The 21,774-nt window shown below is 39.3% G+C and overlaps 2 protein-coding genes and 1 long non-coding RNA gene across 4 annotated transcripts in view; 1 reads left to right on the top strand and 2 right to left on the bottom strand.

Annotated features, from left to right (window-relative positions):
- The window catches only part of LOC116042142, a 37,274-nt gene extending 15,755 nt beyond the window's left edge, over window positions 1-21,519 (bottom strand). Inside the window, exons 1-2 of the mRNA XM_035995317.1 lie at window positions 20,794-21,519; window positions 20,215-20,550 (exon numbers count right to left, since the gene is read on the bottom strand). Coding sequence (XP_035851210.1) covers window positions 20,215-20,550; window positions 20,794-20,854 — 397 coding nt within the window. The 5' untranslated portion in view covers window positions 20,855-21,519. The remainder of the gene's footprint in view (window positions 1-20,214; window positions 20,551-20,793) is intronic.
- On the bottom strand, window positions 5,020-12,298 carry LOC116056183. 2 transcript variants are annotated; one of them, XM_035995318.1, is made up of 7 exons: window positions 12,086-12,298; window positions 11,514-11,849; window positions 11,128-11,382; window positions 10,937-10,984; window positions 10,776-10,862; window positions 10,265-10,293; window positions 5,020-5,116 (listed from the first exon to the last, which is right to left on the bottom strand). In XM_035995318.1, exons 1-7 carry the CDS (start codon window positions 12,144-12,146, stop codon window positions 5,039-5,041), a joined length of 894 nt encoding a protein of 297 aa, XP_035851211.1. In that variant the 5' UTR covers window positions 12,147-12,298; the 3' UTR covers window positions 5,020-5,038. The 2 variants fall into 2 exon arrangements, with proteins under 2 accessions (XP_035851211.1, XP_035851212.1); XM_035995319.1 differs by lacking the exon at window positions 5,020-5,116 and adding an exon at window positions 8,108-8,647.
- LOC118493845 lies at window positions 11,582-20,476 on the top strand. The gene is made up of 3 exons (XR_004895875.1): window positions 11,582-11,690; window positions 15,353-15,359; window positions 20,402-20,476. It is a non-coding gene; the product is annotated as an uncharacterized LOC118493845 (long non-coding RNA).
- Window positions 21,520-21,774: the final 255 nt, after the last annotated feature.

Raw genomic sequence — 21,774 nt, 5'->3', positions numbered from 1 at the left:
TCAAATGGCGCCATAGGAGGTTCGAGTTCTGTAGCGAAGGACAGAACGTTAGCGGTGTGGAGCTACACTGCGGCGCCTAAAGTCATAGTTTAAGAGTTTATCATCGAGTGGTCATATAACGTGTCCTAAAGTCCGTAACGCGGTTACGTTTAGGTTTCCCGTTACTTCGACAGTGTGAGCGACGAAAACCGAGCTCCAGTGAACAAAAGTGAGTGTTAGCTTTAGCTTCTAACTGAGCTGCAGAGCGACTGCACAGACACAGACTAGCTACACGGAGGAAGACGACTGGAAGAGCATTCAAGTGTGAGTCTAGTGCTGGTGTTCATATCGTCTAGGTCGCTAGAAGTGCTAAAGTTAACTTTACAAGAGTTTTGTTCAGTAAGAGCTAGTTTGAACTTCGTGGAGATCGAGGAGTGCTGGGTTGGAACGTTACCGCCACACCCCTCCCCCGCTCCGTGTGTGAACTGCGTGGGAAGACGCGATTTCAAGTTTGTAGCTGTGGCCCATCCTGCATGCAGAGGGAAAACGGCGGCTTTTCCTCCGCTGTGCGACAACTTCCTTAGAAGTTTACCCTGCCAGCCATCAGACATCCTTCAAGTGCGATCTCTGCTGTTTGTGGGTAATATCTGCACCACACTTTGCTATTAACACTGACAACACAAGATACTATGCGCAGTCAGAGCTGAACTGTGAACTGGACTAACTGACGCCGCGCTTGTGCTCTCACACATACACCACACTAGCGCCTAGTGAACTGAACTGTACAGCAGCGGCGCTGGTACGTACACTGGTGCTCACACATACACACGCCCTCATATTGCTGAAGACTGAGAAAAAGACAATAACTGTCAGCTCATTCATATTGACCACACCCACACTGGAAAGGAAAGTTTTTTTTCTTTATGTTTAACCACTGTTGAAGTTAACAATGAGAATGTTTTCATGTTATATGCCTGAGACACACAGTTTGATGCTGTCCTCCTCTCCTTCTTCATGACTAACGAATCTATCTCTTTCTCTCCCCTGTCTTTCACTTGTTGAAGCCTGAAAATATATTAAACAAATTAATAACATAACTAATTCCACTGGTCAGACTGTTGAGCTCTGTTTCAGACTGATACCTCCGGTTCAGGCTGGTCCTCATCCTCAACACGGGCCTTTTTCAGTCGCGGAAAATACTTTTCAATACTCATCTGGATTGAAGCAGCAAACATTCAGTGTAAGAGTAAAAAATGACATAACATTATTTATAATACGTTATTTGATTCACAGCTGCTACATATAGTGTTTTGACCTCGACAACCCAACTGCATTTTACAGCAAACTTGCGACTAGTTAACTTTCTAAAGCGGGCACAATCGCTTGTTTGCTAAGAGTCGGGTCGGTGATTGTGAATTGTGTAAAGGTGTTCACGAGATAGATACCAACCTTTCGTGAACTTGTGAATTTCGCCAGCCGTCTTCTCTCTTGATGGAGACAGACGCTGTGTGCACGGTGGGCTCGATGGTGTTTTAAGCCTCCAACGTCGCCTTACAGGCACTAACCCTCACCATAACCTTAAACATAACCATTGCTGCGGTGCCTGGAAGGTGACGTTGGGGGCTTAAAAAAAACAACACCGCAGTGTGTGTGTGTGTGTGTGTGTGTGTGTGTGTGTGTGTGTGTGTGTGTGTGTGTGTGTGTGTGTGTCACAAGTGACAGAGAGACGGAGGAGAGCAGGGAAAGGAAATGCAGAAGAACATATTTTAAATAGCGTTTAAAAATAATAAAATAACGAAACGCAATGTGCTGGCCGGTGTTGATAGTGAGGCACCGCCACACAATACTCTATGTGTGGGAGACACTGGTTCGGGTCGGACTCGGTCACATCAGCGCGATAAGGCATTGGACAATTTAAATTGAAAAAGGTTATTGTGTAGTGCGTGCCTGTGTTACGTACGCTTGTTGCCCCATGTATGCTGATGCCTCATCTGTTGACATTTCTGAATGCCTTCCTACAGTTGTTAATAAAAGCTTTCCACACAAACAAACGTACATGTGTCATTAGTATGAGAAAAAAATGTGATTTTAACTGTTTCGGCCCTCGGACATAAATATCTTAATGCCTGTCGGGCTCGGGTCGGGTTCGGTTACTGCTCTGTTGGACGCTGGCCGGGCTCGGACAGAAAAATGCGGCCCGATCCGCACTCTAATGTAGCTCAGCATAAATTCTGTCAGGGAGACTTCAATACATGTCTCTCTTCTCTTTAACTGATCAGATGGTAGGTGGGTGTTACGTTTCTGTATACCAATCAGAAAAATGACTACCATGTTTTAAATCTGTTCTCTCCTGCTTCTGTCAGTTGTATTTTCAGACGAGAGTGCGACCTGCCTCCTCCCCTTCTACCTCCAGCCATATTCGGCACGGGTTCTCGGTCTTCTCCCGGCTGACGGCTCGTTTTGCCTATACGGATTTTCCTCACCACCACCAGTGTCTAGATTCCATTGGGGGATATGTTTTGTTTTCCTAAACCTTAGAATTGTATATATACCCCGTGTACAATGGAGTCTAATCTCCAAAGTTATGTTTGTAATTACTTTGTGATATCTTACTAATAAATGTTTGCATATCTGCAACGAAGTCTCTCCTGATTGAAATATATATGTGTTCCCTCAGGGAAATGTTGAATTATCTGATTCAACTGTTTCTCTATTTAAAAATAAATAAATTATCAAACAATCTAACTTACGTTTTCCTTTTATGTTTTCTGTCATTAACTGTATTATAGTGGTGTTTCTTTGGCTGCTCAATGCTCCACTTTGTTCACCAGCTAGTCTCTAACTGTGTCTGTCTGCTGTTTGCTGCTGAGCAGGGAGTGTACGATGGCTTTTTAAAGCCTTTTGTGTTAGAAAATGAGGCTCTGAGAGCTGAGTGTGAAACAGAACAGTAAAGGTTTTGGCCGGACAGCAAAACAATGAGCTGAAACTCACTATGAAGCTCTGTAAAGCTGAAGGGAGCAGCAGATTCAGCTGATAATTCTTTGTAGGTTCATCACAATGAGCAACCCCTTTTCATCGCCACATTGTCATATATTGTTTCCATAGGAACATTGATTGTCGCCACTTTAAAAGGCAAAAAAGCCCCAAAAATAATCTTAAAAACAAAAACAAAGAAATCCATCTGCTACTTCAGAACCACGGACAGCGGCATTGACAGATCAAAATATAGTCTAGATACTCTAAAGACATTAGGAGCTATTCCTGCTTCTGGCCATGGTCGTGTTTGTTAACCTGAGATGAAAAATGAGCCCACAGTGAGTCATAATGTGACAGGAGCAAAAACTGCTCAGAAATGGCTTGGTTTTCACAGGGTTGACAGAAAGGGTTTTAACGCAAGCACTGGCTGCTTTTACTTGTGTTTAACTGAATGGAATTTGGGGCCTCGGTATAATTATAGTGAGAGATTGAACTGTTTTGTCAAATTGAGCAGGTGTGAGCATGTAGAGTTTGAAAAGAAAACGCCCAATAACCGTCCCTTGAAGATGTCCTTATCATTTGTTCATCTTTTTATGTTAAACCAACACAAAGTATACTCTATATTGAAAAATTTGATTTGAACCAAATTGGGAATGTTCCAGAAATTTCAACCAGAAACTATCTGGAGTGCAGCAGGACCCCAGAAATAAACAATGACAGGTTCTATCTTTGCTGGACAGTAACAGTAAGGACAGAGTTACATTCTGTATCCTGAATAATTCACTTAGACAGAATTAAAGAAATAATAGTGAAGAAAATGACCTGTAATCTACAAAACAGTTATACAAAACACAATGCATGAGTTATCATAAAGCACTTTATTTATTTGCAGACTATATAATTCTCACTTATAATAAAGAGACACTTAAGACTGAAAGCTCCTTCAAAACCACACAACAACGTGTAAAAAACATATTAGACTTCCAATGAACATGTTTACAACAGAATTATGAATTCAAATGGATTACTGTTATTATATTACATACATATTATCAGGGAACTGCTTTACATTTGTTTCCATTTATTTTCACTCTGTGTATTTATATTTTCCCCTGTATGTATATTTTTCTATTATTTCACTAAATGTTTGTTCCTTGTCTTGTATCTTGTTCTGTAACTGTTTTGTATCTTGTTGTTTTCACCTCATGTTGATTTGTTCGTTCTTTTGTTTTGCACCGGGACTAGAGAACATGTTTCTGTTCCTATATGGACTGTACTGCATTGTATATAAAGGATGACAATAAAGTTTCTCTTATCGTAAAGGGGCTCTATGTAGTTTTGGGCCATTTCTTCGCTGTTTTCTCGCTTTTTGCTCGCAGGTTTCTCTATAGAGCTCCCCCTACAGCTTCAGAATAGATATTTGGCAACGCTGTTGTAAAAACTCACTGGCGACTCTCCCCCCTCCCATCTTCTCCCTCTGGTCATGTGCATTTGTTTTCATATTCATATTCTGAAAACGCAGGTCCGATGTTTGCTCATGTCTGACTCCTCACTCGGTCAGTCTGCCGTTTCCTCTTTCTCTGTTCCTCCGACAATGCTTTCCTAGCTTTCTGCTTCTTTTTTGCCGGCTCAGCCATGACGATAGTATGACAAACTCCATCGCTACCTTGTTCTTATAGTTCGCCGGTTCCTGGATGGGAGCGTGTGCGAGTGCAGTGCCGTGAATCAATTTGTCAAACCAAAGTTGCAAGGTGGTTTTCACTCACAGGTGCTAGGGGGGAGTGAGACAACAACCATTAACACAAAAAAAGTCATATAACCATTCCTATGACTCTGAAGCTGTTGAGTTAAGGTAAATTAAGCTAAAAAAATCTGTACAGTTCCCCTTTAATTTCTAATACATATATACACAGAGATTTAAAAAATTGAGCAAAGCTTTACCTTTAAAAACAATGGGTCAAATCTTCACATTAAGACATAATTATTCAACTGAAATACAAGTTACACTTCGGTTTTTAGATATGACTCAAAATGATGTTACAGTTTTCATCTTTTTTTGGTGAGTTGATGTTGAAGTTGTTGATCAGTGGAGTCTGATAGAAACAGAAGGTTCGCCAACATTTTCATAGGTCACTGTACCTTCATCTTCATCATGATGCTCCTGTGAAAAACAACACAACACACTGGAGATTCTGAGATCAAATGGAACAAATACATCTCCTTTGTTGCTGCAGACACTTAGACTCTAAACAATCCAGTCAGCACTGTTTATTCTTATTGTAAATAGTGAAATATATCATAAAGACAAGCGTTTGATTATTCAGTTTTAAAACTTACAGCATTGCCATCCATCTGGGTTCTGTTTCCTGAAAAGACAAAAAAAGAGCAGACTTTAGTTTCCACACTGTAAATCTACCTTCATCAATAGTTCTTGTTCATTAGACATTCATTAAATCTTCTTCTAAAGATGACATCTGTGAATGTTCTCACCTTTAGTTCTCATCCATATGTTGACCACCACAACAGTTATTACGAGTGCTGCTAAACCCACAGACACCATGATGACCCTCCACCAGTCTGAAGAGAATACAAACATGAAATATATTTGGGCTGCAGCTTTCTGTTCTATTCAAAATCCTGTAGCTCAAAGAGAACAAACATGGATATCAACGTGAATATCTCCATTTGCAGCCATGTGTCGGTCTGACATTCATACTTTATGCTTCATAAGGAGAGAGAGAGAGAGAGAGAGAGAGAGAGAGAGAGAGAGAGAGAGAGAGAAAATGATGTTAAGTCACTATCTAGTTTTGTTGAAGTCTCCTTTGCAGACGATGTATTGTCTTTCCCTGCTCTTGTGTTTCCTTTTAAATTTAGTTTAATATGATATGAAGTAACTAAAAACACAACACATGTTGATGAAGTACCTCAAATTTACCATCTAAAGAGACTAAATGTGAAAGAATAATGTTATCTTAAACGTTAAAATCCATCAAATAAAACCAACTGTACCTGTTTTCTCATGTGAGGACCGGAGGCTTACATCAAACTGCAGAGTGTTTCCATTCTTCTTATCTGTCACGTTACACTTCAGTAACTTCTGATGAAGATGAGGAGGAAATGACACACTGGCTGAACAGGTATGCAGTGTTATCTCCATGTCAGTCTCATTACCCTCATACAGCCACTTCACTGAGTGGTCACACCTAGAATTTGTCAACACAGAGCAGTTCAAAGTGACCGTATCATCAGTGTTCTTCTGTTCTTCAACTGGTGAAGATGGAGATATTGTGAGAGAAAGACAACAAGAGTTAAATTAACTTCACCACTGTAATCATAATTATTGTCATGTTTCAGTATATTGTTCTAAGAAGACAGTGAGTAAACATTATGATGTAAATACTCACTGGTAACAACAGACTGAAAAACCTCAGCATCTGGACCTTGTTGTTCTCCAGATCTGAACTGTCTGCAGGTGTAACGACCAACATCCTCCTCTGTGACCTTCTTTATAACCAGAGAACATTTCTCTGTAACATTCAGTCTGTCTGATTTAGCTTTGGGAATCTCATCTTTAACCTGCCCAAGCTCTATCAGCGCTACTGCTGATGTTCCCCCAATACGACTAGGAAGCCAAGTAGTTTGGTCACAGTTGTCCTGAATTATCCCATTTTCACAAGGCAGAGTGACTTCATCTCCAGCTCTGACAGTGAAGGAGAGGGGGTTTTGTCCAGCTACTGCTGTTGAAGATGAGACAAACTGAGATAAGAATTTGGCATTTATGTGTATAGTTAGGTTATGTGAGAGGATGATCATTAATTACAACAAAGATCAGCAAACTTTCCTTAATCAAAATCCACTCGACACACCATTTTCAAAACAACAAACAGCAAACTTGGCTGTTTCATTTATATCAATGTTAGTCACTTAAATACTATCATTAACATTTCTTTTAGTCATGTATGTGTTTTGGGTCCTTACCTGTAAACTGAAACATCAGAATCACAAATGACGTAATTTGAATCCGTCTGAATTCAGCCATCGTTCCTCTCCGTCTCTCTCTCTTGTTCTCTCGCCCTCGACTGTCAACGTTTCTGACTTCTTTAGAAGAGATACAGCATTTACTTCCTGTACTGAGCAAAGTGTGACTTCCTTATAGTGACTGAATCTGATTTTAGCCTTAGATGGGTTTCTTGTGAGCATGAGATACTTTTGCGTGCACCAGAGCTGCAGGATTCTCCCTATCAACTCAAAGTTTACTTCATCATGTCAGTGGCTCAGTTTGATGCTTAGCTAGTGATACTGGAGCCACATATTTAGAAGAAGACCACCAAAGACAAAGTGGATCACCTTGTCATGGTAATACATTTTTTGATTTAGGGGTGTGATGTTGTTTGGCTCTATATGTTGCAATATAAAACATATTACCATCACAATATTAATTCAGTCTTCTCAACTGGCTTATGCAAAAATGGTCTTAACAGGTTTTCTATAATATCAATTCAAAGTGAGTTCAGGCACTCATCTATTAAAAGGATTGTAATGTTGCTGTCCATGGTGCTGAAGACGATTATGAATTCACTTGGAGTCACTTTACAAATGTAACTGTTTGAAAGCCGTGTTAAATCATTCATTTTTTGATTCAGGGGTGTGATGGTGTTTGGTTCTTTATGTTGCAATACAAAACATATTACCATCACCATATTAATTCAGTCTTCTCAGCTGGCTTCATGAGCAGTGCAGAGTGGGAGTGGAGCAATAAAAGCAGCATCTTTTAAACTCTGAGCATGTGTTTCTATCAGAGTAGTCCTACCTAAACATAAAGACATGGACATAAACAATGACAGGTTAGGTCTTTGCTGGACAGTAACAGTAAGGACAGAGTTACATCCTGTATCCTGAATAATTCACTTTGACACAATTAAAGAAATAAAAGCAAAGAAAATGAACGGTAAAATGCACAGTTCAGTTATACAAAACACAACGCATGAGTTGATATAAAGCACTTTTTTATTTGCAGATTATATCATTCTTATAAAAAAGAGACTATTAAGGCTGAAAGCTAATTTAAAACCACACAACAAAGTTTAAAAAGGCATATTAGACTTAAAATGAAAATGTTTATAGCAGAGTTATGAATAAAAGTGAATTATGATTGTGATGTTATTACATGTTGCATAAATATCCTCAGGGAACTGCTTTACATTTCCTTTTTTCCCTCTGTGTATTTACATTTAGTACATCTGTATTGATATTTTCGTTTGTACCTTGTTTTGTATCTTGTTGTTTTCACCTTATGTTGATTATTTTGTTTTGCACCGGGACTAGAGAACAGGGGTGTCAGACTGGGGGTGGGAATGGAACACTGTATATGAAAGGATGAGGAAAGTGTCTCTCATTCTAATTTCTTTTCTATACAAAGATATTTAATAACTCAGGCAAAGCTTAACCATTAAAAGCAATGAGTAAAATCTTAACATCAAGACTAAAATATTAAACGGGTTAGACTTAAACTTCAAGACTTGAGGTGTAAAGACTCAACACATAAGATAGCCTAATACTAAAATTTACGTTATAAGCATTTTTTTCATTTCTTTTTACGAGTTGAAGTTGTTGATCAGTGGAGTCTGATAGAAGCAGACGGTTCTCCAACGTTTTCATAGGTCACTGTACCTTCATCTTCATCATGGTGCTCCTGTAAAAAAAAAAAAAAAACACAACACAGTGGAGATTCTGAGACAAATAAATCCGCTAACACTTTATAATAAGGTTACATGAATTACCATGAATTCATGCATGACTTTATGTTTGAAAAAACAGGAATTCATTCTTGTAGTACTTCATGAACTATCAGTAATGTACATGGATTAATAACACAAAGAATATCATGCATGACTTAATGCAGGAACAATACGTTAATTAATGCATAAATTAAGGTATTTCATGATTTCTGATTTATTATTGATGTTCACGTCTTCTTCATGGGTAAATCTGCAGTTAAAGTGACAGGCTAAGAAACAGAACTGTAATGTCGTTATCATGATTAAGTTAGTCTATATCACGTTCCATTTCTGGGATTGCTCCGGTGCTGCAGGAAATTCCGCCTGATGCATGTATTTTCCGTTTCCCTCCTCTTTCTTTGTGTTGGAATTCTAACCTCTGGTGGATTTGTGAGGACTATGGTTAACTGCTCCTCAGATCTCTGCAGGGTAAATTCAGACAGCTAGCTAGACTATCTGTCCAATCTGAGTTTTCTCTCGCACGACTATTTTGCAAAGGCTCTGTGCGGAGTTTAGCACCGGCCATGACGATTCTGATTGGATTAAATAAATGCCATTAAACCAGAGCATGTTTTCCTCCCATCACTGAATGCTATGTGGAGTAGCCAGACCCTCCTTAAGCGTGCTTTGGAGGAGGGTCTGGCAAAGCGAGACTATGATTAAGTAAACGTTACTTCTTCATTACTTCATTATGTTTGTGGCCCTTCAAACAAAGTGCTGACCTTGCTCCATCTTTAACATTGATAAATAAGATATGATAAATGGTGGCATAAAATTAAATGAATTAAGAATTAAAGGAGTGGGTTGGCAAACTAATACTGAGTTCATTACACAGACACAAAATACAGTATACTGCAGATGCATTTTAACAGTTGCTTTATTCACAACAACATAAGGCACTTAAACAGTAATGCCTGAGAACAATGCTCACCCAAGTAGGATATTTATGAATATGAACAATTCTTTTTTTTTTTTTACTAACTTCTTAGTGTCTGTACACTTGGAATTTCTTGACAACTTTTTTATTTTCATTTGAGGGGTCACAAAGATGATTGCTGCATATGCCACCATTAATCACATTTTATTTATCAATGTTAAAGATGGACCAGGTCAGAACTTGATTTGAAGGGCCACAAACATGATGAAGTAATGTTTAGTTTCTCATGATTACAACACTACTCTTCAGTTTCTCTAGCCTGTCACTTTAACTGCAGATTCACCCATGAAGAAGACATGAACATCATTAATAAATCAGAAATCATGATGGCTGAAATACCTTAATTGATGCATTAATTAATTCATTGTTCCTGCATTAAGTCGTGCATGAGCTACTTTTAATCCTTGTACATTACTGATAGTTCATGAAGTACTACATGAATGAAATCCTGCTTTTTCATGCATGAATTCCAAATCTCCTTTGTTGCTGCAGCCACTGAGATTCAAAACAATCCAGTCAGCACTGTTTATTCTTTTTGTAAATAGTGAAATATATTATAAACACAAGTGTTTGATTATACAGTTTTAAAACTTACAGCATTGCCATCCATCTGGGTTCTGTTTCCTGAAAAAAGACAAAAAAAGAGCAGACTTTAGTTTCCACGCTGTAAATCTACGTTTATGGAATGGAATGGGAATGGAAATGTATTTATTTGAAACAGGGACAATGCACAAATAAACATTCAACTTGTAATACAAGAGAATATGACTTGGGCCAGGTTATAGCAACAATTGCTAATTTCCACCTGTAGTCCCTGGGCAGGTATGACAATTATAAAACTAACAATTTAAAAAAGAAATTTAACAGGACTATAGATGACGTGGTGACCAAAGTAATTAAAAACAAACAGTCTAGCAAAAAAAAAAACAGGAGCGCCAACAGCCCACTCACTCTCTCTCTCCCTCCTCCCCAGCACACACACTCAGACAGAAGCAGCAGCTTACGCACATTTGAGTGCAATCCAACTCTAGACACTCATACACACACGGATACACACACAGACACAAATTTATCAAATCTTCTTGTTTATAAAAATGAAATATCACCTTTAGTTCTCATCCATATGTTGACCGCCACAACAGTTATTATGAGTGCTGCTAAACCCACAGACACAATGATGAACCGCAAATAACCTGAAGATAAGAATAAACATATTAAATGGAGATATTCACATTGGGGAAAGCATGTTTATTCTCATTTAGCTTACCTTGTTTGGTTAGAGTGCCATCCTTTGCAGATGTTTTGTTTCTCCCCCCTGATTTATTTGAATATGATATGAAATAACAAAACACAACAAATAATGATAAAATACCTCATGTGTACCATTGGAATAGACTAAATGAGAAATAATAATATAATCTTAAAACTTTAAATTCATTAAATAACAACCAACTGTACCTGTTTTCTTACAAGAGGACTGGGGGCCGACATTACACAGCAGAGTGTTTCCATTCTTCTTATCTGTCACGTTACACTTCAGTAACTTCTGATGAAGATGAGGAGGAAATGACACTCTGGCTGAACAGGTATCTGGTGTTATCTTCACGTCATTCTCATCACCCTCATACAGCCACTTCACTGAGTGTTCACACTTATCATATGACAACACAAAGCAGATCAAGGTGACTGTATTATTCCCCTTATCCTCAATCACTGGTGAAGATGGAGATATTATGAGAGAAAGACAACAAGAGTAAAATTAACATCATCACTGTAATCATAACTATTGTAATGTGTCAGTATGTTGTTGTAACGAGAGTTTGAAAACTATTTATGTAACTCACAGTAAACAACAGACAGAAAAACCTCAGCATCTGGACCTTGTTGTTGTCCTGATTTGTTGAACTGTCTGCAGGTGTAACGTCTAACATCATCACCTGTGACATTCTTCATAACCAGAGAACATCTCTCTGTAACACTCAGTCTGTCTGACTTAGCTTTGGGAATCCCATCTTTAATCTGTCCAAGATTAACCAGCTCTACTGCTGCTCCCCCTTTACGACTAGAAAGCCAGAAAGTTTGGTCACAGTTGTTCTTTTGTTTTATAACATTTTCACAAGGCAGAGTGACATCATCTTCAACTCTGACAGTGACAGAGAGGGGATTTTGTCCAGTTATCGCTGTTGAAGATTAGAGCAAAATAAGAATAAATAAGAATATGGCATGTATGTTTATAGTCAGGCTATGTTTGAGGATGATTATTACAAAAAAACAACAAAGATCAGCACAGTAATCCACTCGACACACCATGTTCAAAACAAACAGCAAACTTGGCCGTCTCACTTAAATCAATGTAAGTTATTCAAATACTATCATTAACATTTATATTAGTCATGTATGTGTTTTGGGTCCTTACCTGTAAACTGGAGCATCAGAATCACAAATAAAGTTATTTGAATCCGTCTGAATTCAGCCATCGTTCCTCTCCGTCTCTCTCTCTTGTTCTCTCGCCCTCGACTGTCAACGTTTCTGACTTCTTTAGGAGAGATACAGCGTTCACTTCCCGTTCTGAGTAAAGTGTGACTTCCTTATAGTGACTGAATCCTTTTGTATCCTTCCTTTCAGCTGCTAAATTACAAACACAGATCAACTTTTAATCTTTTTAATTTCTTGACGATATCTAAACAGCCAAAAAGCCAGATTTGGTTCAACGTGGATATAAAGTACTTGAGCCACTGATGAGTTTTCAGACGAGTTCTCAGCCCCACAGATGATGTGGAGAGAATCTGTTACTCTGTCTTTTGACCAAACCCCTTTTCATTCAAAGTTCAACAAGAGAAGCTTCAGGTCAAAATGTAAACTTCTCACACAGAAGGAATCTTTATAGAATCAATTAAAACGCTGAAATTAGTCAATCTGCTCGTACACCAGAAATGTACCCCTGGTGCAATCAGTCCATACAGGGGAAAATGATGACATGTTACTGGTTTGTTGGTTCATCGTGTATCTTAGTGTTGTTTTCTGAGAACTGAAGGGGAAGTGATTGGTGAGGTAACACCAGCAGCAGAGATCTGCAGGTTTTACCCTCTGATGATAAGCATCTGTCTCTGTTACAGTACTCCTCCCTAAACATAAAGGTATGGACACATTTGTATTGGTCGCAGTGAGAGAAATGTTTTAACTGTCACTACATTTTAAGGTGGCAGTAGGCTCATTTTGCAATTTGAATTTAGGTCACAGTTCAAGACCTGACCAATGTTTTTTTACCTTTAAGAGAAAGAGATTAAACGTGAGCACTGGCAGTCGACCTTTCATTGACTTTAAATCAATTATTCCCTCTTTTAATTGTGTTTAACTTGATGGAAATTGGGGCATCTGCTCAATTATTTTTTTGCTAAAGTGAGCTGGTGTTAGCATTACATTTTCACATTTACTAAATATTTTCACAGAATTTAAAAAAAATTATTTCTATAACAAAGACAGTTTACTTTCCACTATGAAAAGCATGACGATCAGACACCTTCCTGCAGCACGCTTGGTCAACACCACAAAATTAAAATATATAAATAAAATATTTTCTTTACAGGTGTCCCAAAACATTGATTAAGGTGAGACACGGCAGGCAAAAACATCGTTTTTTTTTCACTACTCAATTTTGAGATTTTGGGCTATTTGTCTTCAATAACATGTATTCTTTCAGAGTTGTGGTGAAAAAAAGTAAAAAATACACATTTAGGTCTTTATTTTACTACACTTTGTGTGTTTGCGTCTGTAGATTTCTCCTAAATTCGACAAAAGTTGGCGTTCTACATCATCTCGCTGCTCCGCGATCGCTGTCTGCACCCTGTCATGACATATGTCGTTAGAAAGCTCTCTCTCTCCTCTGCAATGTTGTCGCATCCAAATATAGTCATTTTCTTTTTATCAGCAACCAATCGTGAAACTGAAAGGGGGGATTTAACCCTAAATGCGCAATCTCATTGCCTGATGCCAATTTCTGACGTGATCGAAATCATCGAAAATCATCTCAGAGAAGACGAAAACAGTTGTCATTAGCAAGAAGACACAGGATTAAAAACTAAGACAGCAGATGATGAAATGGCATCACATGTTACGTTGATGTGTAAACTGTCGTTGGGAAAACACGAGTGTTCAGACAGTGGAGGTAATCAGTCTCTCTCTCTCTCTCTCTCTCTCTCTCTCTCTCTCTCTCTCTCTCTCTCTCTCTCTCTCTTTCCAAGCAGTTTACAGAAATTCATAGCCTACATGTCATATATTGAATATGTAGGTGTCACATATATACTATTCTAATATAATTACTATACAATACTAAACAAATCTGTAATTTTGGGATCCTAAGTGGTTGTGAGTCCCTCAGGCGGTGGCAGGCAGATACATATTTAGCTGTCAGTGGAGCGGCTGTCACCTCTCCTGGGAGAGCTTCTGGCTTCTTTACTGGTGTTAACTTTTTTTTGGCTATTTTTCCAAGGTGTAAATCTCTTAGTGAAGATAGTTTTTCCCAGTGGAGGAGGAAGTGCATCTCTGTCTGACCCAGTTGCTGGTCACTGAGCCTTGATTTGCTTTCTGCAATGTTGTAAATATTGGTCTTTTGAATGATCATCATAAGAAGCTCATCCCTGTGTATCACCGGATGTCCAGTGACAGTGCAGCATGGAGGCACTCAGAATGCCAACGCATGCCTCAACTTGGTTATATGGGCCCGATGTCCAAAAACAGTCTTTGTGGGGAAAAGCAGGGTTGAGGCTGCAGTCAGTATGGCTATTTCTACATTCAATGAGTGTACCTCTGCCATGCTGGCTGTGATGGAGAAATTGTGGTTTCAGAGCACAGACTGTCAATGCAATGAATGATGATGACATGGTTAGGATCTCAAAAGCCAAAAGTGTCCATTCCACCAGTGCAAAGCGGAGCCTTAAAAGTGTCAGAACAGCCAAAAAAGTGAAAAGACACCAGCAGGAGATGGAGGAGGGCCCTACATATGGTGCTGGCTTGGATATGTAGACTGTAAACTAACTTGGGGGAACTATGTTATGTAATGGTTGTGTTCTGTCAGTTCGAAGTTTGTGATGTAATGGTCTTCAGTTGAAGGCCATGTTGATGTGTGTGTGATTTGGATGTTATGATCAGTGATGGATGAAGCAATAATGAGTTGTGGATGTTAAACAGTGTGATACATGGATCTTACTTGGACCTAAAGGGATATGTGTCTGTAATTCATGGCTTTCAATAGAAATTAGTGGAACTTTGCTATAAAAATCTTTAAAGCCCGTTTTCTCAAAATGACTTTTCTCTCATACTCCAAGTCCAAAATCTCCACTTCAGTAGCACCTTTATACACTAAACTTTACGGTCTAATACCTATTTATATTATGAAGACATTTACAGAGGGAGTTGTAAATATATTATTCCTAGCCTGATTTATATAACATTTTATTCCAAAAAACATGGCGAAAATCCAGTAGATATCCATAAATCCCTCTGTAATTCTTTTACCATCTGTATGTGAACAAAATGAAAATATAATTTTGAACCTGGCTTTATCCAATACAACAAAGTAGCGCATAGTTAATTATATAATGCCTAATTTATATATTAAAACATTAAATTACAGAAAACTAATACATTTTTGTCTCATCTTAATGTAAGTAATCAACTGGGAGAGTTTCATGGTGATATCTGTTAAAAATGTTACCCTATTCACCTATAGTGTCTCGCCTTTAGAGTGAGTTCAGGTGCTGATTTATTATAAGGCATGGATACCCAAACCGAGCCCAACGGGTCCCGACGGTACCTGGCGGGCCAGGCCGGGTTCGGACAGATATTTAGAAATGATGGTCGGGTTAGGGTCACATCAGCGTGATAAGGCATTTGTTGTAAAAAGGTGCTGCGGCTCCTTTAAGAGAGCTCAGTGCGTGTGAGGATGTGTGTGTGTGTGGAAAGTGGGCAGAAGAGATATAGAGAAAGAGGAAGCAGACGTGTTGTGTGCAAACAGAGTTGGTGCAATAAGTTAAGTTTTGTAGCTACACAGTGTGTGCGGTGTCAGACTAGACTGTCAGCCAGACTGAAAGTCAAGTTCATTCATTGTCTCACCAGAAACAGGATATTAACCCTGACGATATTCATGTTATAACATCGGCCCTGGAGGTAACGAGTCTCCCCTGGTTTTCTGACCACGGTCGGAAAAGAAGCAATCAGGAAAGGTTAACACATTGAACATTTTAACAGCTTATTACCGTGTGCTGATGCCTCATCTGTTGACATTTCCGAATGCCTTCCTACAGTAGCTTAATAAAAGCTTTCCACACAAAAACGTAGCCTACATGTGTCATTAGTATGAGAAAAAAATTAGATTTTAACTGTGTCAGGCTCAGACACAAATTTCTTAATGCCTGTCGGGCTCAGGGCCAGGTTCGGTCACGGCTCTGTCAGACGCGGGCCGGGCTCGGACAGAAAAATTCGGCCCGATCCGGACTCTAATTTATTAAGAGGTTTGTAGTGGTGCTGTCCATGGTGCTGAAATGGATGATGAATTCACTTGGAGTCACTGCATCAATTTAACGGTTTCAAAGCCGTGTAATATATTCAACTACAAAGCACGATTAAACAACAACAACAACACAACAGAGAACAGAGGACAACAGAATCATGTTCAGCAGTTAGAACTATCACAGTTTAGTTCTAACCGTGGTCAACAGTCAGAGCTTCCAGCTGAAAGGATTGTTACTGAACAGAAATAGGTTTATAAAAATGAACTTTGGAGCTTGCTGATCTTTGAGGATTTCCCTGGTTGGTGAAGTTTTTTTAGGGATCTGTTCATTATGAATTAAGCTGACAGGTGAAGATTCCAATATTTACTCCAAAACACCAGTGAATATCCAAAGCTTTAAAATGTCTCTCGGGTGCTGTGGTCTCTTATTTGTTTGCTCTGTTAACGGCGGCGTAGAGGTCTCTGGGATCAGCAGAGGCTCCGGCAGGAGAGGAGGAAGCTTTCACAGAGCTGTAGGTCACTGAATAACCTTCATCATCATCATCATCATCATCAACATCATTTCTAACCCGTACCTGAGAAGTAAGAAGGAAACACCACCCAACTTAAGGCTGTTTTATGCTTCTGCGTCAACTCCACGACGTAGCTACACTGTCCTCCTATGGCGTCGTGACCCTTTCGGAGTTCTGCGTTGGGGTTGCTTTGCATCGCAGTGAATTTCACCGCCATACTGCAGGTGTCTGCCAACCAGTTTATGTTATGTTAACAAGCAGTTACAAACGGATAACCCCGTCATTGTAACCAAAATACGTCTGAGTTTATTTGCAAAGCTTACCTACTACAGTAGGCTGCATGAAACACCGACTATCAACACACAGGACCAGTTGACCAATCACAGTCCTTGTGGTCTGCGTCACCTCGACGCAAAGTTACACATTTTTGGAGGTGCACGTCGAGCTACGGCGGAGGTCTTGGAGGGGGGATCGCAGCGACGTAGAGGGGTCTGCGGGGGTAGGCCGTCGATTCGACACAGAAGCATAGATCAATTCAATTCAATTCAATTTTATTAATAGTATCAAATCATAACAACAGTTATCTCGAGACACTTTACAGATAGAGTAGGTCTAGACCACACTCTATAATTACAAAGCCCCAACAGTTACAGTAATTCCCTCAAGAGCAAGCATTAGCAGTGGCTATTGCGACAGTGGTGAGGAAAAACTCCCTTTCAGGAAGAAACCTCAGCAGACCCAGACCCAGACTCTTGGTAGGCGGTATCTGACGGTGCCGGTTGGGGGTGTGATGAACAGTGGTAATAATAGTCACAAAGATAATGGAACAGTGACTACAATGGTAGTAGTTTGTGTCATAGTAGGGCACAGCAAAAGACATTTAGGAGCTCTTCTAGAGAACACGTTTCTGTTCCTATATGGACTGTACTGCATTGTTAGCCTGACAAGCCAGACCCACATCCAGATGTTGGGTCTGGGAACTCCCCATTGGCAGGGCTCAATCTGAGAGGCGGGATAAATGGTTGTCATTCAAATTCCCTCTGCACGCAATAGGATAGTGCTACAATCAAGCAGAGCAACAAAGAAGGTAGCGGAGCTAGTTGATAGATTAAACTTTTGCCGTATCCAGTCGGCAAAACTCGGAACACATCTTCCTTTTTTAAGAATGACTTCAGTGCCGTTCTTTGTTTTTTTTTCAAAGAAAAGCTTATGCTGTTCACCTGCAGCAGAAGCCATAAGCCCGCCCACCGACTCTATACACGATGTGATTGGCCTGACCAGAATTTGGTTTTTCCAGCTCACAAGCCAACGGAGAGTTGCTAGACTGACTCTGGCTGCAAATTACATTTGCTGCTGCTAGGGTGGGTCTAGATTTCTAGGCTACTGCATTGTATATAGAAGGATGACAATAAAGTTTCTCTCATCTTAATTTCTAATACATATATACACAGAGATTTAAAAACTTGAGCAAAGCTTTACCTTTAAAAGCAATGAGTCAAATCCTAACATCAAGACGTCATTGATAAACTGAAATACAAGTTACACTTAGGTTTTAAGATATGACTCAAAAGTATGTTACAGTTTTTCTCTTTTTCTGGTGAGTTGATGTTGAAGTTGTTGATCAGTGGAGTCTGATAGAAACAGAAGGTTCTCCAACGTTTTCATAGGTCACTGTACCTTCATCTTCATCATGATGCTCCTGTGAAAAACAACACAACACACTGGAGATTCTGAGATCAAATGGAACAAATACATCTCCTTTGTTGCTGCAGCCACTTAGACTCTAAACAATCAGTCAGCACTGTTTATTCTTATTGTAAATAGTGAAATATATCATAAAGACAAGCGTTTGATTATACAGTTTTAAAACTCACAGCATTGCCATCCATCTGGGTTCTGTTTCCTGAAAAGACAAAAAAAGAGCAGACTTTAGTTTCCACACTGTAAATCTACATTCATCAATAGTTCTTGTTCATCAGACATTCATTACATCTTCTTCTAAAGATGACATCTGTGAATGTTCTCACCTTTAGTTCTCATCCATATGTTGACCACCACAACAGTTATTACGAGTGCTGCTAAACCCACAGACACCATGATGACCCTCCACCAGCCTGAAGAGAATAAAAACATGAAATATATTTGGGCTGCAGCTTTCTGTTCTATTCAAAATCCTGTAGCTCAAAGAGAACAAACGTGCTTTCTCCAACGTGAATATCTCCGTTTACAGCCATGTGTCGGTCTGACATAGGGCTGGGCGATAGGGAGAAAATCAGATATCACGATATTCTTGACCAAATACCTCGATATCGATATTGCGGTGATATTCTAGGGTTGACAATTGGTGCTTTAACAAAATATATTCACACTTAGATTTTAGATAAATAATCATCAGTAATGTGGACATAATGTCTAAATGGGGAAAAGACAAATAATTGAACAGCTAGAACAGTCTGGTTAAGTTCAAAGTACATCACTTTACTGTGATGCTGCCTGTAAAACCAGGAAAAGACAACACTTATGTCATATCATGATATTATGATATCCAAAATCTAAGATGATATCTAGTCTCATATCACGATATTGATATATCGATATATTGCCCAGCCCTAGTCTGACATTCATACTTTAGTCTTTCATAAGGAGAGAGAGGAAGAGAGAGAGAGAGAGAGAGAGAGAGAGAGAGAGAGAGAGAGAAAGAGAGAGACAGAAAGAGAGAGACAGAAAGATAGAGAGAGACAGAAACAGAGACATAGATGGAGAAAGAGAGACAGAGAGAGAGAGATAGAGATGGAGACAGAGACAGAGGCAGAGACAGACGGAGAAAGAGAGAGAGACAGAGACAGAGGCAGAGAGAGAGAGAGAGAGAGAGAGAGAGAGAGAGAGAGAGAGAGGCAGAGAGAGAGAGAGAGAGAGAGAGAGAGAGACTACCTTGTTTTGATGGAGTGTCATCATTTGCAGACAATATATTGTCTTCTCTCACTAATGTGCTTCCTTTTGATTGGTTGGAATATATGAAATAACAAAACACAACAAATGGTGATGAAATACTTCACGTTTACCTTCTGACGAGACTAAACAAGAAATGTAATCTTAAAACTTTAAATCCATCAAATAAAACCAACTGTACCTGTTTTCTTACAAGAGGACTGGGGGCCGACATTACACAGCAGAGTGTTTCCATTCTTCTTATCTGTCACGTTACACTTCAGTAACTTCTGATGAAGATGAGGAGGAAATGACACTCTGGCTGAACAGGTATGAGGTGTTATCTTCACGTCATTCTCATCACCCTCATACAGCCACTTCACTGAGTGGTCACACTCAGAATATGTCAACACAGAGCAGATCAAGGTGACTGTATCATCAGTGTTCTTCAGTTCTTCCACTGGTGAAGATGGAGATATTGTGAGAGAAAGACAACAAGAGTTAAATTAACTTCATCACTGTAATCATAATTATTGTCATGTTTCAGAATATTGTTCTAACAAGACAGATAGTAAATATTATGATGTAAATACTCACTGTTGACAACAGACAGATGAACCACAGCATCTGGACCTTGTTGTGGTTCTCCTGATTTGTTGAACTGTCTGCAGGTGTAACGACCAACATCCTCCTCTGGGACATTCTTTATAACCAGAGAACATTTCTTTATAAGACTCAGTCTGTCTGATTTAGCTTTGGGTATCCCATCTTTAATCTGCGCAAGCTCTATCAGCTCTACTACTGCTTCCCCATTACGACTAAAAAGCCAAGTAGTTTGGTCACAGTTGTCCTGAATTATCCCATTTTCACAAGGCAGAGTGACTTCATCTCCAGCTCTGACAGTGAAGGAGAGGGGGTTTAGTCCAGCTACTGCTGTTGAAGATGAGACAAACATAACTGAGATAAGAATTTGGCATTTATGTGTATAGTTAGGTTATGTGAGAGGATGATCATTAATTACAACAAAGATCAGCAAACTTGCCTTAATCAAAATCCACTCGACACACCATTTTCAAAACAAACAGCAAACTTGGCTGTTTCATTTAAATCAATGTTAGTCACTTAAATACTATCATTAACATTTCTTTTAGTCATGTATGTGTTTTGGGTCCTTACCTGTAAACTGAAGCAACAGAATCACAAATAAAGTTATTTGAATCCGTCTGAATTCAGCCATCGTTCCTCTCCGTCTCTCTCTCTTGTTCTCTCGCCCTCGACTGTCAACGTTTCTGACTTCTTTAGGAGAGATACAGCATTTACTTCCTGTTCTGAGTAAACTGTGACTTCCTTATAGTGACTGAATCTTCTTTTTATCCTTCTTTCAGCTGCTAAATTCACAGATCAACTTTTCATCTTTTTAATTTCTTGACGATATCTAAACAGCCAAAAAGCCAGATGTGGTTCAGTGTGGATATAAAGTACTTGAGCCACTGATGAGTTTTCAGACGAGTTCTCAGCCCCACAGATGATGTGGAGAGAATCTGTTGCTCTGTCTTTTGACCAAACCCCTCTTCATTAAAAATGTTAGTGGTTTGTTGGTTCCTCATGCAGCTTAGTGTTGTTTTCTGAGAACTGAAGGGGAAGTGTTTGGTGAGGTAACACCAGCAGCAGAGCTCTGCAGGTTTTACCCTCTGATGATAAGCATCTGTCTCTTTTACAGTACTCCTCCCTAAACATAAAGGTATGGACACATTTGTATTGGTGGCAGAGAGAAATATTTTAACTGTCACTAGATTTTAAAAAGGTGGCAGTAAGCTTATTTTGCAATTTGAATTTAGGTCACAATTCAAGACCTGACCAAAGTTTTTTTACCTTTAAGAGAAAGAACAAACGTGAGCACTTGCTGTCTACTTTTCATTGATGTCAGGGCCGGTGAGGCCAGGTACAAGATTGTGGAACCAAAAGCAGACTCAGGAGGCAGAGAGTAGATTATGTAGGTTTTAATTAAGAAAACACAGGAATAGGGAGCCAGGCAGAGCAACTTGGTAGGCAGCGTAAACTCAAAAAGGTCAAAAAACACGGCAGAGGTATCAGGCAGGGCTCAGTCCAATATCCAAATTGGCAAAGAGTTCGGTACACAGTTTGGCAGGCAAAAAC

Source organism: Sander lucioperca, chromosome 19 (assembly GCF_008315115.2).
Source record: "Sander lucioperca isolate FBNREF2018 chromosome 19, SLUC_FBN_1.2, whole genome shotgun sequence".
Classification (NCBI taxonomy): Eukaryota; Metazoa; Chordata; class Actinopteri; order Perciformes; family Percidae; genus Sander; species Sander lucioperca.
Note: the sequence above shows the minus strand (reverse complement) of the source record. Positions and strands in the feature narration are given on the sequence as shown.